General features: G+C 40.4%; 1 protein-coding gene across 1 annotated transcript; it reads left to right on the top strand.

Moving 5' to 3' along the window:
* Positions 1 to 670: 670 nt before the first annotated feature.
* On the top strand, positions 671 to 19,696 carry si:ch211-151p13.8 (uncharacterized protein LOC562078 homolog). The gene is made up of 6 exons (XM_007237572.4): positions 671 to 778; positions 10,413 to 10,517; positions 11,525 to 11,661; positions 12,281 to 12,431; positions 15,208 to 15,333; positions 16,984 to 19,696. Exons 2-6 carry the CDS (start codon positions 10,499 to 10,501, stop codon positions 17,079 to 17,081), a joined length of 531 nt encoding a protein of 176 aa, XP_007237634.3. The 5' UTR covers positions 671 to 778; positions 10,413 to 10,498; the 3' UTR covers positions 17,082 to 19,696.
* The last annotated feature ends 211 nt before the right edge of the window (positions 19,697 to 19,907 follow it).

Genomic DNA, 19,907 nt, shown 5'->3' with positions numbered 1-19,907 from the left:
ATTTGTGCACATCGATTTTACATTAATTCAACATTATGGTTTTATATGTATGGTTTGTTAAACTATATCCATTAAATATGTTGTTTTAAATATATTGGTTGTGTACTGTATTGTGTAGACACTACTCTTGTAGTGTTGAAAGGTTAATTTAAATAATAATTATTAATATCAATATTATTATTATCATTATTTGTGGGAAGCACCTTTTATCTAACAGCATTAATGTGAGTTTAGAAGAGCCCCAACTATTCAAAACCTTTAAATTAACATTGATTTAATGTCAGAATTTCAACATTAACCGATGCCTATTAGGAAATGTTTAATAAATGTTGTTTTAAAGGTTGTTTTTCATCATCAACCTAAATGTTTATTAATGTTTTTTTTTTTGCTATAATTTATAGGCAATTCATTCATAAATAGTTTATATATGAAAGTGTGCTCTAGAAGTGACGGTAATTACAAAAATTCCCACTGGAATTATCAACCACAAACCAATGTCAGCACAGCAATCTACAGCACCACCCAATAGCAGTACAGGTGGGCGGGGCTTGCCTAAAAACAGCTCTCAGCGCTGAGTCAACCAATCACGGAAACAGCGCTCAAGCTGAAACCGATTATGAATGGCGTCAGCCAATCAGTGCAAATGGGCGGGGCGTGGCGGAAAACGGGTGGACTGTACCAAATGTGCCGTACACTGCGTCTACACTGCACAGCTCGAGACTCAGCGGACCGAGGCGTGCACACGCCTTCATTCATCTCCCATCCATCAGAACAGCGAGTAAGTGTGATGCTTTGATCTTTCTTTTGATGTCATGTGTTACAGTACATGCACGTGCGTGGCTGTGGGAGCGCGCACTTTGTCAGAAGTGTAAGAAATGTGTATAAATATGGTAATATGAATGTTTACCTGTGTGTCCCTCATAACCTTACTTAAGCAAGGGGAGTGTATATTATATAACGAGTGGTTCTATCTATCTATCTATCTATCTATCTATCTATCTATCTATCTATCTATCTATCTATCTATCTATCTATCTATCTAGATAGATAAACAGACAGACAGACAGACTGTTTAAGGTACACAATATGCCTAGATGATTGCGGACAGCTCTTTTTCTGAATGCTTTCAGATACTTTGAGTTGCACCAATTGCTCACACCCATGTTGCCAATACAGTAGGACTCTATGGAGTAGATAAACGTGTTAACCTATTGGCACCATGCCCAATGCCAAGCATAGGACAGAGGGGTAACAGTTCCCCAGTATTGAGCTGTAGAGCAGTGGAACTGTGTTCTCTGGAAGGATGGTGCTCCATCCAGTACTTTTGGGATAAATTGGTGTGTTGGGATGATCATCCAACATCCTGACCTCAAAGACTAATGCTGCCTTTGTTGTTGAATGCAATCAAATCTGCACAACTAAGATTCAAAATCTGTTGGTCCGATACTTTCGGGATGAATTGGGGATAGAGGATAAAGATGGAGATGGAGAAAGATGGAGAACAAATGTGCAGTGTTTGATCGCACTCTTATATATCTCACAATATCTCAGGGTATCAAGATAATCTCCTAGTGGCACCATGCCCAATGTCAGGCATGGGTTAAAGGGTGTGATTTTTCAGTGTCTTGATCTCTCTAATGCTGCTCTTGCTACCTATGCAATAAAATACTTGTTGCAACAGACGTGCTGCAACAGAATCTAGTAGAAAGTCTTCTTCTTTGGACAGAAGGAGCTGTTACTCCCACAAAAGCAGAATAAACTCCTTTAATACCTTTAATTTGAATGACCAGGTATCCCAGTGCTTTTGCCTATGTTTGTACATAGAAATATGTATTGTAAGTGGAATATGACTCTGGAGCAGAAGATAAATCTGAACCTATTGGCACTATGCCTAATGCCAGACATGGGCTGGAGGTCTAGAAAGCTATTTAGTGAGTGTTTGTAGATCTATATATAGATAAATATATCGACCTGTCTGTCTGCCTATCTACCTATAAAATATTCATCAATACAGTGTTTTCCTGTTTTTAAGCTCCATCTTCAGTTAGGTAATCTTACAGTCCACCCATACTGGCACACCAACTGTTCGCTCTGTGTCCCGTTGCTCCCTAGCATCTGTCATCCCTGCAATGGTTTTCTCATTCTAAGATAAAGCTGCCCTTATTTTAATAACCCGTCATACTCCCCTGAAACGATTGATATTATTTTTAAACACTGTACTCTTCCTTGCTTTTGTACTTATGAATTATACATCATTGTTCCCCAGTGCAGGTCCTCATATAACCCTCAGCTGCTCACTGTAGTGTTTTCCTGCACCAGCTCACCTTGCCACAGTCATCAACTCATAAACAAGCCCTTCCTCGCATTAGAATGCATGAGCTACTTGTACAGAGCAGTCAGATGTGAAAGGCATGCACTCTCGACTTGGGACAGTACAGATTGTCCCAAAGCATTTTCAGAAAAGTCAAGGTCCAGACTTCTACAGGACACAAAACACACTAAAAGGGTGAGGGAGGAGTACTGGGAGTTGTAGTGGTTCTAAAGGTATTAAAGATATTATATAGTCTAACACTGACTTGCTTAAATATAGATAGATAGATAGATAGATACATAGATACATACATACATACATACATACATACATACTTTATTTATCCCGAAGGAAATTTAGGCATCCAGCAGCAACAACACAATACAATAAGAAACATACTCAGACAAATCAAAACACAGAAGAATAGAAAATATATAAGGCGATATAAAAAAAAACCTAACTATACAAGGTAAGGATCTATCTGTAAACGGAGCAGTGCAGTAGATGTTGCTAATGGTCATAAATAATTAAATAATTAACAGAGTAAAGTGCAATGACATCGATTACGAAAGTGACTGATGTGACATAGAAATATAATATAATATAAGTATGCATACGTTACAAGACAGTTCTAAAAAGAGAATGTGAAAATGTGAATACCCAATCATGAGTAAGGTATACTTTAATGTAAGCGAGGTTGGGGAAGTGTTAATATAAATAATTAAGTTGTTGAATAATGTCCATGTGGTGTGCCTGGATTAAACTCAGTCGTCAGCAGCATCCCGTCCCCGATGGGAGGAGTTAAAGAGTCTGATGGCTCTCGGAATGAAGGATTTTCTGAGTCTGTCTGTTGTGCAGCTCTGTGACAGCAGTCTGCCACTGAACACACTCCTCTGCTTCATGATGGTGGTGTGAAGTGGGTGACTATCATTGTTCATGATAGAAAGCAGTTTATCCAAAGTCCTTCTCTCAGCTATTGTAACCAGAGAGTCCAGCTCCATTCCAACCACTGCCCCGGCCCTCCTGACCAGCTTGTCCAGCCGTGATGCATCTCTCCTCTTCATGTTGCCTCCCCAGCACACCACAGCGTAGAAGAGAATGCTGGCCACGATTGATTGGTAGAACATCTGCAGAAGCTTCTTACAGATGTTAAAGGACCGCAGTCTCCTCAAGAAATAGAGCCGGCTCTGTCCCTTCCTGTACAGGGTGTCTGTATTTGTTGACCAATCCAGTTTGTTGTCCAGCTGCAGACCAAGGTACTTGTAGGTCTTTATTGTCTCCACATCAACCCCCTCGATGGAGACTGGCTGCAAGGGTGGTCCAGACCTACGGAAGTCCACCACCATCTCCTTGGTCTTGGATATGTTCAACTGCAGTTGGTTCAGTCGGCACCAAGCAACAAAGTCATCCACCTGTCTCTTGTACTCCTCCTCCTGACCACCCTTCACACAGCCAACGATGGCAGTGTCATCCGAGAATTTCTGCAGGTGGCACATCTCAGAGTTGTACTGGAAGTCTGATGTGTAGAGAGTGAAGAGGAAGGGGGAGAGCACTGTGGTGCTCCAGTGCTACTGACCACAGTCTCCGATGTGCCGTCAGTGAGCCTCACGTACTGTGGTCTGCAGGTGAGGTAGTCTGTGATCCAGGACACCAGGTGAGGATCCACATTCATCTTCACCAGCTTGTCTCTGAGAAGTGGAGCCTGGATGGTGTTAAAAGCACTGGAGAAATAAAAAAACATGATTCTCACAGCACTACTCCCCTTGTCAAGATGAGAGTAGGTTCGGTGGAGGAGGTAGATGACTGCATCCTCAACACCAATCTTCTCCTGATATGCAAACTGGAGAGGGTCCAGTGCATGCTGTACCTGGGGTCTGAGGAGTGGGAGAAGCAGTCGTTCCATGGTCTTCATAATGTGCGAGGTCAAAGCTACCGGCCTGAAGTCGTTGAGCTCACTGGGGCGAGGTTTCTTGGGAACAGGTACCAGGCATGAAGTTTTCCACAGCGTAGGAACCCTCCCCAACTGCAGGCTCATGTTGAAGATATTCGACAAGGGTAACCCAAGTTCAAAGGCGCAAGCCTTAAGAAGTCTCGGGCAAACCTCGTCAGCTCCAGCTGATTTCCCTGAGCGGAGTCTCCTCAGCGCCCCTGTGACCTGGTCTGCAGAGAGGTGGAGGGGGGAGGTGAGGGGGGGCGGACTGGATGTGCTGACAGTCTGTGAGAGGGAGACCTGAGCAGCACTCAGAAGAGGTAGGGAGGTGTCCAGTGGGGCAGAGGCTGAGGTTGCTGAGATAGCAGGACAGACAGAAGCAGGTGAGGATGAAACAGGGCAATCAAACCGGTTATAGAAGAGATTGAGTTCGTTCGCTCTCTCCACACCACCAGCTGTTGCACTCTTTGGCTTGCACCCTGTGATTGTCCTCATACCGTCCCAAACTTCCTTCATGTTGTTAACTTGTAACTTCTGCTCAACCTTCTTCCTGTAGGTCTCCTTAGCCTCCTTTAAGCAGGACTTGAGTTCACGCTGAATATTCTTCAACTCCTCCTGGTTCTTGTCTTTAAAGGCCCTCTTCTTTTTGTTTAAGAGGTCCTTTACGTCGCTTGTAATCCAGGGCTTGTTGTTGGCAAAGCAGCGAACAGTTCTTACAGGAACCACAATGTCCATGCAAAAGTTCAGATAGTCAGTTGTGCAGTCTGCTACCCCCTCAATGTTCTCACCGTGAGAGTCCTGAAGCACACTCCAGTCTGTGGATGCAAAGCAGTCCTTCAGGGTCTCCTCTGCCTCCTGAGACCACTTCCTGAAGGAGCGTGTTGTGGTTGGTTGCCTCATCACACAGGGTTTGTAATGAGGCTTCAGGAAAACCAGATTGTGATCAGATTTTCCAAGTGGGGGCAGTGGGATGCCGGTGTACGCATCACTGATGTTAGCATACAGGAGGTCAATTGTCCTGTTTTTTCTAGTGGGACAGTCCACATACTGGGTAAAAGAAGTCAGTGTGGAGTCCAGCGTGATGTGGTTGAAGTCACCAGAGAGAGCGACAAAAGCATCCGGGTGTTGTGTCTGGAGCCTGGCGATGGTCGCGTGTATGACGTCACACGCAGCCTCCGCGTCCGCTCGGGGGGGCACGTACACACAAACAACAATGGCGTGTGAGAACTCCCGCGGGACGTAATATGGTCTTAAACTCACCGCGAGCAGTTCAACATCCCGGCAGCAGATAGTCTCTTTAACAGTCACATGGCCAGGATTACACCATCTGTTGTTAATGAGGATAGCGAGCCCACCGCCCTTAAAAAAAGAAGACATAAAAGAGTAAAAGAGCTATTGTGTATACGGGAGCATACAGTATGTTCTTTTAAAACCTCTATATACTGTTCTATAGCATTATGTTATGTAAGATGCCAATGTCATAGGCACTCATGTCACAGGCAACCCCATAACAAAGATGCAGGCTTTTGAACTGTGCACAAGCTGGATGGACCCTCCTCTCTTGAGTCTAGAGGACACAGTGTTCATAGTTTTCAAAAAGAATTTCAGTTTTTAATGAATCTGACCACAGAACAGTCCATTATAAACAAGCTTTGGCCCAGAGAAGATAGTGTCGCCTAAGGCCTGAAGATCACCAGCATCCAGTGTTGACCTTGTCCCTTTTGCACAGACATTTCTTCAGATTACCTGAATCTTTTCATAATATTATGGGATGTAGTTGGCAGGATATCCAAAGTCCTCACAATTTTGCTTTGAGGATACTTTTTCTGAAAGGCACAGCTTATTTACCTGTGAATTTGGCCTTGCCTTCTTATTTGAACTTTGTCTTGACTGCCCCTCACCCTCAGTTAACTTTTTTGAGTTGCCTTCCTTCGATTTGGCACTGACTTGATTTCGACTAATCTGAATCTTGAACTCAACAAAGCTGATCTTGACTACTGTCCTATAGGAATATGTGCAGTGTGTCAATAGCTTTAAAACTAGAGTATTGGGAAACCCTGGTGTATGTGAAGGATATGTGCTTAAGTGCAACTAACTTGCCCAGATTGGTTCTCTTCATTGTCTGACAGAAGTGGATCCCTGGGACTCATCAGGCAGGATCATTAGAAACAGTACCTGCATCATGTCTACTGCTCTTCTTCACCCATTGTGAAGAAGAGCGATTAGAGTGATTAGAGTTACATAAAGCTTTTGTTCCATTCTGCACGTCAGCACGGATTAAATTGACAAAATTCAGGGCCAGTTAAAAGGCTAAAAATAACTTTCTTATTCACAGGAAAGCACAGGTTGATTTAAGCCTCCATGATTTGTGTGTAAGTCCTACTATCATTCGAAATATCCAGTCTCACAGCTGGCCTGGCATAATAACACGGATTAGGCTCAAAGATTTCCAGGTCAATAGGCCATACATAGCTCTTAATTCCTTTTGTATTTCCTGGTATAAGAGCTATAACTCTGGGACAGGAAAAGGAATATTAAAAAAGGCTATTGAACCTATAAAGGTTACCGAATGGTTAGGGAATGAACTCAAACAATGAAAAGAACACCTTGTGGGTTGTGAAATTAAATGATATTGTAAAGCCATTTATATATTTATGTATAATAAATAGATGTCCAATAGCCTTTTGGAGCTCTAGTCCTTCAAACTTATGGAATAGACCTAAATTCAACATACAAAGGATGAGTATTGTCTCCCTAAAATTCCGTTTTAGGTATCGAGTTAGTTACATCAACTGTCTGTCATGCAGAGCTTCCAAATTAAAAATGGCCTACCGATCAGGTTACTGGTGTAAAACCAATCAAAAGAGTGACCAAGATGGTGTAGCTTAAACCTAGGACCCCTACCTCCCACTTGGTTCCATTTGGTTCAGCTCACATGGACTTGATTCTGCTTGGCTCAACTCCACTTGACTTGGCTCAGTTCTATTTGGTTAGACCTTAATCCACTCGACTCAACTCAAATCGACTCTACTCCACTCCACCCAACCCAATTCTAAAATACCATACCGGTCATCCTTTAACAGCAGGTGTGACCGGTTGACCGGATTTTGAGTCCCAAAAGGACAAGAGTGCCTCGCATCCATCGCCCTCTGCTGGCAGCTAATCTCTTATGAAGCAGAGGATATGAAGACCTGCCCTGTCTAGACAGTGATATCCTCATAGGCCAAATTGTTTATAGTATCCCATATACTTTGTGCTGTGTTTGGTATAAATTATGCAGTAAATGCAGTGACAGCTTTCTCTGCTGTTTAAAGTGTTTGAATTTACTTACTTTCATAAACCTTGCTCTGAATGGTCCCTCAGTGGGATTCAACTGCATCTTATAAATAATTAGCAGGCCTGGCTCCATCCCATGACGTCCCTATTAATTCCAAATTCTGTTGAGGCTCTCCTCCTGCAGAGTGTTGATCCCCGGGGATTATGTTCAAAAGCTAATGTGATCGCTTATTATTCTAATAGGAATTAATAATATTAGTTAGGTTCTCCTAACTGTGAAACTGTGGGCAGAACATTTATTACAGTCATATATATATATATATTGTTGGACTTGCATGTATATTTATGATGTTTTACAAACTGTAGCAAGATTAAAGACTCTCAGACTCTCAGTAGGTTCATTTTGGAGAACAAATGACACATCAAGAAGACTATCTTATCTTAATATTGCTATAAATGGATCCACTTTATTGAAAGTGGTGTTATGAATATGAAACTTGCACTGCTACAGACTGGACATGTATGTCTTTGGTGACAAATCTAGTTTTTGTTTGGAATCAGATATGTGCAGAACATCCTGCGACCACATGTCTTGTTTATCATGGAAGGACTTCTACCTTCTACATTTTTCAGCAGGATAATGCTCATCCACACACAACCAAGGATTTCAAAGAATATCTCTACCAGATTGCAGCTCTTCCTTAGCCAGCTAGGTCACCATGTTTATTGTCAATCTTGCATTTATAGCATCTTTAGCAACCTACTAGTGGGGCCGATGGCTGCAGAATGTCCTATGGAATCTGTATGCCTCCATGCCCAACCAAATCTCATCTTGTATTCTTACTAGCGATGCCAAACCGGGCACTAGAGCCTCCTTTCATATGTACAGTTTTCCCCAGTAAACATATTCCTTCCCTACAACACTGTAATCACTTACATATATCAACAGCTTCACAGGCACTGAATAAGAACGAGTACTCAGACTGGACATCTGGCTTTCTTGTTGTATCTTCTCTCGTCTCTATTAAAAGCAGCACTGGTAGGAATGTAATGGCCTATGTTGCTAAAAGCCCAACATAATGGAGCCTCATCCTCCTGGGAACTGGGATGGCCATAACTGATAGTCGTCATGTAGGTCACGTCCTTCTGAAAAGTCAAGCTTTTCATCTGTTTGCGGTTATGGGCCCACTGTACCGGACTCAGAGCAGGGGTCTGTAGCTCGTCAGGCTGAGCAGCAGTGCGGATTTTGGACCAGGACTACTCTGTTCACCTGATCTGACCTCGGCTATGAAAAGCAGAAATTATCCCAAACAATGCTCCAGTTTCCCAAAGCTTTGTGAGCTAATCCCTGGCATACACAAGGTCGTGCGCTGAGATTAAGAGGATCACACTATAGTCACTATAGTAAAACTGTTTTTGAGATGGTTGCTATTGTCTTGCTTGGTGGTTGCTGAACTATCTCAGGTGACTGCTATTGTGTTCCTTAGTGGTTAATATATATAGATCCTATAATCCTATAGTCTTGCAAGAATATGGTGATTCTAAGTGGTTGCTAGTGCAGGTGGTTGCAATGATTTTCTTGTGATTGTTTTTTGGTTAATATAATGTTGGTTGATGGTGTTACTAAAGTCTTGCTGGGTGGCTGATATGATGTCCAATGTTTTAGTGAGTAGTTGGTATTGTTTCAGTAGGTGGGTACTAAGGTTAAGGGTGCTATAATGTTACTAGATAGTTGCTATATTGTTAAGAAGTGTTTGCTAATTGGTTTTATGGTGTTGCTAAATGGTTGCTCTGTGAATGCTAAAGTGTTGCTAAATGGTTGCGCCGATCACCATCTTGAATGATGGTAACTGGTGATCACTTAAACGTTAGTTGAAATCAAAAGTTAGAAAACAACAGTAGGAACAGTAGGAATTTGTTTAATAGTGAAAGTAAGAGCATTTCCACATGCACCATGTGAAGGGAACTGGAAATGGATTGGGACTGAACAGCTGTGTAGCCTTAAGTTAGAGAGACAGCGGAAGTATACTGAACCACCACGTTATTCTCCAAATCTCCCATTATCTGTCCATTATCTGGACAGAAATAAAAGTTGTGACATTGCAAAACCGCGTGGAAATGATGCTGCAGTGAATACGTGTCACAATAAAAGCTAAACGTGGTCCAACAAAACATTTAGAGTGTGTCCGTTGGCCAGGCCGTGTATTTAATAATATAACAATAAAATTAACAATATAATTAATAATAATAAAAACACATGGAACTTTAAGGTACCACTCTAGAATACTAGATTTTTCTGGTTTCTGGTTTTCTGTTTGCCGAATCACTGTCCAATGTCATATGCAATGTCCTTTGAAGCACAAATCAGACTGTCCATCTGCACGGCTGTGCTGCTTTCTCATATTCTGCCGGAGCTGCCAGAAATAGACGAAGGAAAGGAGCTGTTTGAACTCACAGACACCATCGGCAGACACCTGCTAGTTACAGTAGCTTCTGCCAGTCGTGGGGAAAATTGGCTGCTGCTGCATCGTTAAGTAATCTGCAGAAACAGCCTGTTTTCAGTGTATTCATCCATGGGTGGGATATCACCACTCCCTCTTTGGGTTTACAATGTTTTTTATGAAAATTAAGGAGCAAATACAGCATATTGTCAGTGTATTTATAATAGTGGTAAAGTCCACCCTTACTCTTCAAGTTTATTGTCTTTTTATTTTGGAGTGTCAGCATGAAGCAGTTTTGGCCACCAATTCCAAAAAATGTAACGTTTATATCTGTTTTTTTATATTTACATATAAATATATATATATAGACCCTTTAAGTCTACTGAGGAGGAGCACTGTAGAGTAAACATCTCTTTCTCTCTCTCTCTCTCTCTCTCTCTCTCTCTCTCTGCAGAAAGCGGACATTGGGGGCAGGTCATTAGAGATGTTGACGCACTGACATTACCCATCACTGCTGGCCCATCCTGGCTGTGTGTTGACATGGCAACAGGAAGGAAAAGTTAGTGTCCATATGTATGTGTATGTGTTTGTGTGTGTGTTACTAAGTTAGATTTGCTTTCTCATGCCTGATTGCATGCTCTTAACAGTATAAGTTACTGTACTTCTAATATTGGCTCATTAATACCAATCAATCGTCACTTAAATTCCTGACACTGTCTAACTACTGGCCACTTCCAGCATAAAAATGCACCTTGTCACAAAGTCATGTCACACAGATTAGTATCTCAATTGAATGTTACCTGGATCTTCCAGAACCCATGCCATGAAGAGTTTAGGCTGTTTTTGAAAACAAAGGATGGTCCTACCCAGTAAGACTAGTCCTGGACTATACAGCCCTTTGAATGAAGATTCTCCATTGAGGAAGATCACTTTCCACAATGTGTTTGGTATACAAATACCTTCTAATAAGACAAAGTCAGAATGTAACGTGATCAAGAAGTGTTACATCAGAGAACAGCTTGGGAACACCCACAACTTTATAAGTTGTGAGGTGTTCTCTTGTGAAATGAGGTTGAACACTGGCCAGCTTGCTAATAGCAGGATTACATAAAAAGCCTGATGGCCTGATGGTGAGTGCCAGATGGAAGGTTTTGTAAGCATATAACATTTCTCAATCCACAGTGTCATTTGTGTACCATGAATACATCATATAAGCCATTATCACCCTGCACTGCACTGTCCACTGTGGGTGGTAATCTATGGCTTTCAATGGTGCATTTCTGGTACACACATGCCACTATAGATCAAGGCATGTTAAATGAGCATGACTGGCAAAATCTGCCTAAAACTGTCCCTGCGAACAGACAATCAACCCATCTACAACCACACATATACACACACATACATTCAGTCTCTATCCTTTTCTTCTCCATCGTTCTCCCACTCGCAGAATAGAGGGTCTCAAATGAGCGTATCATCATCTCTGCATGAGTTCCCATTCCATTCTTTCTCTCTGATTATACGTCTTTTTCTCTCTCTTCCTCCCACTTTCCCTCACTCCAACAGGCTCCACATCTAAGGGCGGGGGCGTTCGCTTCCCTGACGAGGCGGAGGAGGACCCTCTCAGCGATTGCTGTAACGACACCCAGCAGGACAAGGTCATCACTGCACTGACGGAACCCGACGGAACGTACCTGGTCAAGGTGAGCGGGGTCAATAAACACACAGCAGCATCTTCCCACTGCTGTCTCTCACAACAACAGCTTACTTTTCTTCAACAGAAGCTGAAAATATGACATTTTAGTAGAATTTTACTAGAATTTAGTAGTTGAATATATATTACACAATATATATTGACAATTCTAGCCAGATCCTGCAGGTCACGATTATTACCGCACACTAGACTGCACTTTCCACTGTGGGTGGGAATTCTTCTATGATGTATTTCTAGTACACACATGACATTGTGGATTGAGAAATGTTATATGCCTTTAAAAAGAACAATTTTGGAAATTAAAAATCCCAGCATTCATATGGCACCCACAATCAGACCTTGCTTGAACTCTGACAATTCACATCATTGCCCTTGCCATGAGCATGCTGGGCAATTTTGAACTTCACTCATAAGATAGCACCTCACAAATTATACAGGTGTGCGCTATATTTCCAAGCTCTCACCTGAGGTAACACTTTATGAGCAGTGTTCATACTGCTGTCCCATTACTTTAGGCATGACGGAGTATATATACATTTGATACTTTGAGTTGTCATTGAGTTGTTATTGTGATTTTTGTTGACTTATACAACAATACATTTGTCCAGGTGGGATTCCTCAAAATCCAGCACAAGTACGAGTTCGTCTTTACAATCCCACAAGTCCCAAATCTGGGCAAAGACTGCACCCTATCTCCAGCACTTCGGACCACAGCCAAGCCACGCCTCCGTGCCACACGAATCGTACCACGCCCTGAAGGTATGCTTGTCTATTTTAACAAAGCTCCAAAATTTGGTCCGACCAAAAGTAGTGGTCTCGGACGGTTCTACTAAATTATGATTTTTTTTTTTCTACATTTACCTCAGCAGTGCTAATACAGTTCAACATTGAAGAAGGAAGTCTACCATGTTTAGGCCAAGTTTACCACATTTAAAATGAAAAAATAAATAAAAAACATAAATCTGATATTGGACATGCGATGTGATGGCCTGCCTTGTGACCTGCCAAGTGATTGCAGATAGGCTCTGGAACCACCATGACTTTCAGTAAGAAATAGATGTTATTGACCAAACCAGTGCTTCAATTCCAAAATCAGTAGAGGCTATCCTATTGGAGAGGCAACAATTTAAGCTGTTTTCTTGAGCTTTGTGTGGGAAACATTGCTCTGTTCTTGATTGAGCAATCACCTTGCAAAACCCCATCATTTCCTCATGTCCACTCTTATTACCAGAGCAATTCTTCTTGATTGAGGGTTTCAGGCACTTCCTTCAGGCTCTGTTTCTCCATCTTCTTATTTAAAGCAGACGTTACTCATCCAGGAGCTTCTGTTCTATATTTATTTTGACAGCAGTCTGCTTAGTTCTAGTTTGGACACAACAGCACTGCAATTATCGTATGACTGTAATCTCAATGCAGATCAATTTATGTGGGTGTCAGATCCCGTTAGTACGTTGGACATCCAGCCAAGAGCAAGACTACGGGATAAAATCAATAACCGCACTCACCTTTCAGTCTTCCATTGATCGCTCTGTTAGCTGGAACACTGTAGGTGTTTTAATGGCTGCATCATTTTTCAGCAGGTCAATACTCTTGTCGCGTTGGCGACTGGGTGTCTGTATTATATATTTATTTGTATATTTTTGTCAGTAAAATAACAGGAGATTTTGAGCTAAAGTCGAAGCTCAGGTCTGATTAAGTAGTCAGTTGAGATGCAGAGAAAAAAAATAAACTGAATAAAATGAAATTATGCAGATCTTCATTAAATTTGCCACTTTTTTACCATTCCATAAATGATGTAGCCTAAATCTATAGCAGTTACAGAAATATAATTTAAATCAATAAACTTTTTGTTTACGTTTTTAATTTTCCAGCAGACATACTGAACTAAGCACATTACATTTACATCTTACATCTTGGCTAATGTAATCATAACCTGAACTAAACGTATATTGACATTAGTGTCCAGCTGAGTTAGTCATACATTTTTCTCAGTAGTGCAATTCTAATACTAAGTTTACTAAAGCAGTTCACTTTTAGTCATGTACTAACTTCAATAGTACTATTCTAATCATAGATTTATTCTGGTTGTGCCATTTCAGTCATATATTTACCTCAGTACTGAAATTCTAATTATGAATGTGCCTTGGAAGTGCAATTTATGTCACATCTAAGTGAAATGAACAGACTAAGGCTAAATTTACACTATGCGAGTAGAGCTTAAAAATGAACTGAAACCTGCCATTTGTTGGCTCCCCCACCAGCTCAGTATACAGCAGGAAGAGGGTCTGTGTGCAAAGGAAGTGCTGTTAGAGGAAGCACTGAAATGTGACATAATAACTAGTTTTTATTTTGAAAAAAAAAAAAAAAATCAGTTTCACACTTATTCTCTCTATTTTTTATCATTTGTGAATGTTTTTGTTAGCCAAATATCTGGAGCAGCCCTGTAGCCAGTGTGATGTTTGAATCTGTTCCAGTTGTTTTTCTGAAGCTAAAAAACGATCTTGCTGCTGCTTCTTCAGAGACTAAAGATTCTGTTTGTTATAAAAGGGAAACATTCTACTCGTGTTAATTCTAAGGCTTTGTTGTTGAAAGTGGGTTGGTTTCGTAATGCTCACATGTCTCCTGATGCTTTGCCTCTCGGTCTGCTGTTTCCCTTCCTTTCATTCTCTTTCAATCTTTAAATGGGTTGCGATGTTGTGTATTATTAAATTGTGCTTTGTCTGTTTATCTGCCATCTCCTTCCCTTTTTTTCTTTCAAGCATTAAACAGGTTTGCTGTGTTTTTGTTTTGTTTCCTTTCCACTTATAGACATAATAAGAGACATACAGACCGATAGAAAACATTTATATGTGCAAAAAACAATAATGTATAAAATCCATACACTGTCAAAAATAGGTACTGCACGATTACATTCTGTTCGTGAAAATACAAGTAGCATACATGTACCTTCAGAGGTGCATCCACCCAAGAAAAAACAGTAACTCCAACAAGAATGGACACCTTATTTAACTGTTTTATTTCAAAAAATCTTAAATTTGACATGGGACAGCAGTATGTACATTAATCATGGTGTTTCCTTGGGGGATGCCCTGTAAATACAAGTTCAAGTAGTAAGCAAAAAATAAACTAAATACAATTTAAAAAGTTAACTTAAATACATGAATGTGATGAACACTAAACCAAGAATAGACAAATGTTAAGACATACAACACAGAAAGGTCCCTGATATAGACATTAATGAAATAATGAGACACAGAAGACATTAAGGACTGAAATGAGAAAGTAACACTATAAACAATAGAGCATTATAAAAGTATAATTAAAATGTATAAAACTAATGTATAAAACTGTAGGCAATAGCTGCAACATAATCTATTAATGCAACACAACATTTAAATAATGATCATATAATATGAATATTGTAGAATAATTCAGAGGAGACATTAGTAACAGTAATAATGCATATTTCTCTCTAAATTCACACACTCTCTTCCCCATTGATCCCTCTATCCTCCCGCTTTCTCTGTGTGTGTAGGTGGTGTGAAGGTGGTGTGTGAGTACAGTGCTCAGCAGGAAGGCGTGGTGCAGGAGGAGCTGACTCTGGTTAACAGGAGCAGGAGGGACAGCAGCGTGCGAGTCAAAGTACAGGCCAGAGTGATGGGTGAGGAACACACACACACACACACACACACACAAGCGTGCACAGCCTTACATAACAGCAGGGAAGGAAAGCACGGCAACGCACACACACTGCTGCACAAAAAATGCTGGCCAAGCACAAAATACACACATTAATAGTATTTCTGTCTGACTGAAGCACTCCCAGCACTGGGAGAAGGGAATTCCACCTAATTTTCAATGTGGTTTGCGTGTTAAGTGGTTAAAATGTAAACAAAATATGCTACAAATTATGTCATTAAGGCTACGTTCACATTGTCTCAAATACAATATTTTTGTTCATATGCGACACTAATGTGCCATTTGTGTGGCAGTGTGAACAGCAAAAATAGTCCACTTTTATATGCACCATTTCCATATAAATTTGAAAACAGACTCGCTCTGAACAGCCAGATCAGAACTCAGAACTGGAGCTTTAACATGAGTTCAAATCAGTTTTTGCTTAGGAGAAGAGAAAATGGACGACAGCAGTGAGGATGGTTTTCAGTAAGGCTGGGGTGACTCATCAATATTACTGACATTTGCCAATTACAGAAATATTTTAATTTGCATACATTTGTTGACATTTCACAAACAAAGAGGCACACCAACTGAAAACTGATGTTGTGTGCCAAACCACACACTACCACACTAAACAGTGCGCTAAGGGACCACCACTGTAGGTGCATTTATTTATGTAGAAATTGTTAAGTGCAGCCCTTCTTTTCAGTGTCGGGGTGGTTATGTAACAGACCTCATAAATATTTGAAATCGGAAGACTTGTGTCACAAGCACAACGTTTCTGAAGAAATGGCTGAAAGCAACCATAATAGAATGCAGTTGTAGGGTCAAAAGGAAACAAAACAAAAAACTATGTTTAAAGAAACCGTGGATGCAAACCAAGAAGCTGGGCATGTCCAAATATGGGACCTTTAAACAGTGACCTGGAACAGCAGATACTGAAACCCCTATGATGCTGGAGAAGATGAAACTGAAACTTCATGTGAAGCACTGCTCTTTTGTCCATAGGTGTCAGGAATAGGAGCATTAACTGTAACATTTAAAAGGTTACATTAAAATAGATAAAATAAACATCTGAATTGGTGAGAAAGTTGGATTTGGACCACTTTACCTGTTATGTGAACAAAAGCCTTAGAGAAATTAAGTAAATTACTTATATTTAATGGTTTTCAGACTTCCTCTTTAATCTGAAGTAACTAAAACTAAAACATTTTGGCTCTTTAATTTAAAAATAAATAAATAAATGCAGATTTTTTGATAAAAATGCTTAAAGCAGACCAGATGTCTCCACAAAGACCTGTTTGGTCACCACAAGCAGATAAAAACATGGCCATATGTAAGCACACATACCCCCCACACACACACACACACACACACACACCAGCTGGCTTGTCCTCTTGTTCTTTGATGTGTGTCAGTGAAAGCTCGTAATAATCCAGAGTAACGTTTGGATTTTAGCCGCCGCTCTCATCTCTCATCTGTCTGACCTGCTTCTGCAACATACCACAATCTAGTATTGATACCGGCCTGTTATCTAGTGGATGAACACTGAACACTGGCCAGTGTGCTCGTAGCAAGGCATTGATTAGGTATTAGAGATCAAGTGAGGAATGATATCTCCTGATTTGTGCAGATCGCCACCATGGGACCCCCATGTTGGTGGAGGGCGTGCGATGTTTGGGAACAGAGAAAGAGATTTCATCGAAAACCAATGACCGAAAGAAGATCTGACCACATTTGCTCCCATCCTACGCATCTGACCAGCATAGACCGAAGCTAAGAGCACAGTGCATGAGCCTCAGAATCAACCAACCCCAACTCCACTCCCAACAATCCACAGAACATGGCCTTTTCAGGCTGAAGATAAATAGCACTAAATTTACTCATTAGCCATTAGCTAATCAAGGAAGGCCTGGTGTTGGAGATCCAGTGTTCCAGTTCCCAGAAGGCCTCAGTAAAGGAATGCTGTTCTGTAGATCGCTGGAGCTGGAGTTAGGGACCAATGTAGAGATTCAGTAACAAGACCAAGCAATACTGAAGACCCCCGGCGGCCGAGAAAAGCCAGAACCACATCACAGCTGTGAGATCTCCTGGGAACTCCAGAGAGCTGCTCAGTTCTTACGGTTGCTGGGAAGATGTTGGAATGTTTCAGGTATATATGAACCATCTCAATGTAAATGTCGTCATGTCAGGACCCTGCTGAGGGTCATCTTTAAGCAGAAACAGAAGTGCTGTCCTTATGGCCTGTCTAAAGTCCAGAGTGTGTTTAGCTTCAGCATGAGTTACAGCTTCATTTAAAGGGTTGTTTTGGGATTAGCATTAACACTCAGTAAATACAAAACACTGTTTTTATGCTGTACAGTACTGTGCAAAAGACTGCAAGCACAGCTGATCAAGTTATATTTGAAAGATTTAATTTAAAGGAGAACTCCGGTGTAAAATGGACTTTTGTTGTAGTAAAACATGATAAAAAGTACTAACCTTTTAATGAATAGCACACCTCCGTTCTCCAGCAGCCTTCTGAGATCCAGAAATTTGAACAGTTTGTCCAAACACCCTTTAGACTGGGCGACACAGAGCATAATTTGCCCTGATAAATCTCTTTCTACACCGTTATCCAGCTCAAAGTAGCTCCACACCTCCTTGCTAGAATCCGGAGAGCCCTGACATTTAAAACGAGGCATTATTAACTTAAAAAGTGCTCAAGAAGCTTTTAAAGAAACGCTGTTTTCATCCTATAGTGTTAGCTTAACCTCCTTGCAGCTCCATCTTTGTACTGATAATGACAGACATATAACCTTGATCCTTTGTTAGTTATTAAAAACTTGCCTGAGATAAAGGTTTTTAAACAGTTTGCTTAGGTCTTTTGCACAGTACTGCATTTCTGAATGTGTATCTGTAACATAGCCATATCCCCTTGTGTCGAATGCCTCCTGCCTGTTCACGCCTTCCACAAATCCTCTGTGTTTTTATAGCAATTTGTTGTAAATGTCACAACGTTAATGCATGCTAGTCTTTCAGAACAATCACTCACTCTGAGTTTCTAATAGTTCTTAGCTAAAAGATGTGCTGGAATGTTCTAGAAAATTAGAATTACAATCAGGGATGGAGTGTGGTCCTAGACACACATGTACAAAACCCAACACCCACACACTGTAAATTCTTTTGTAAATGAAGGATGTAGTTAGTTAACAGTAAGTTAGTCTACAAGCACTGTCTAATAAAAATACTGCTTTTTTCTTTATTTTTTATTTGTGGTGATTCAGAAACATTCACATTTAGGTTATTACGCTAATTGACGAAAAATACATATTTCAGTTTCTGAATCAGTTTCTCTGATTTTGCTATTTATAGGTATATGCTTGAGTAAAATTTAAATTGTTGTTTTATTCTATAAACTACAAACCACATTTCTCCCAGGCATCTTGGCATCATGTTCTCCTCCACCAGTCTTACACACTGATTTTGGATAACTTTATGCTGCTTTACTCCTGGTGCAAAAATTCCAGCAGTTCAGTTTGGTGGTTTGATGGTTTGTGATCATCCAACTTCCTCTTGATTATATTCCAGAGTTTTTGAATTTGGTAAAATCAAATAAATAATTTTTGAGTATTTTCTTCTTTTATTTCTCGAGCTGTATATGTAAGTGATTACTATATTAGTAAAATTATTAGTAAAAGGAAAACTAAACAATTTAAAGGAGGTTCTAGTACCCCGTTGGAGCCTCTAGCCTGGATACAAGGTGAGATATGGTTGGACAGTCAGTTTATGTTATATCACTACTAGGAGTGAACAACTGTCATAGGTGATGGCTCCCCAGATCATCACACCAGCACATCAATGTCACTCAATTACTCAGTCCAGTAATGTGACCTTCCCCCCCTCAAGTTTTTCAACTGGACAAAATGTCTTTCAGTGTGTCGTAGAGGCATGTCTATCAGTGAATGATCTCTACCTAAAAGTAGCCTCTGAGAGCCTTTTTATAGGATTGCAGGTTGCAAATCAGTTTTACACCCTCTTGTGGGAAGATCCAGTGTCTAATCGGACCACACCTGTAATCATTTACATATCTGCCATATCTGAGTCATAATTGCATGTTAAGTTTTGCAGCAATCCAGTGTGTTTTATTTTTATCAATAAGTGTGAACTTGTCTTATGTTTAAACTGTACACCTGTCACTTACACTACTGTACATAATATATTTATGATATAAGTTGACATCCTCAGTGCATTCACAAAGTAATCTCTTGTATGTCTTGTTTCTGCTGGCACTGTTATTTTTGTTAACTGTGGTTTAAATGCGAAAACAACAATATTAATTATAGAAATAAACAGAATATTACCTATTATTGTGTGTTTAAAAGTCATTTTGCATAAAAAAGACCATGTACAGAAAACGTTTAAATTGTGACTTTAAATTTTATTTAAAAATTCTTCCATTTAAAGGACCAATATGTAACTTATTTTCAGAGGTAAATGATAAAATGATCAGGATGTACCATCAGATATTAAGGAAACTCTTGTCAGCAGAGCTTCAGCAGTACATTCCTATTAGGA

Source organism: Astyanax mexicanus, chromosome 25 (assembly GCF_023375975.1).
Source record: "Astyanax mexicanus isolate ESR-SI-001 chromosome 25, AstMex3_surface, whole genome shotgun sequence".
NCBI lineage: Eukaryota > Metazoa > Chordata > Actinopteri > Characiformes > Acestrorhamphidae > Astyanax > Astyanax mexicanus.
Note: the sequence above shows the minus strand (reverse complement) of the source record. Positions and strands in the feature narration are given on the sequence as shown.

Coding starts and splice junctions, on each gene's coding strand:
- si:ch211-151p13.8 (XM_007237572.4), top strand. Junction 11,662..12,280: donor ACGGAACGTACCTGGTCAAG/GTGAGCGGGGTC, acceptor ACATTTGTCCAG/GTGGGATTCCTCAAAATCCA. Junction 15,334..16,983: donor AGTACAGGCCAGAGTGATGG/GTGAGGAACACA, acceptor TGATTTGTGCAG/ATCGCCACCATGGGACCCCC.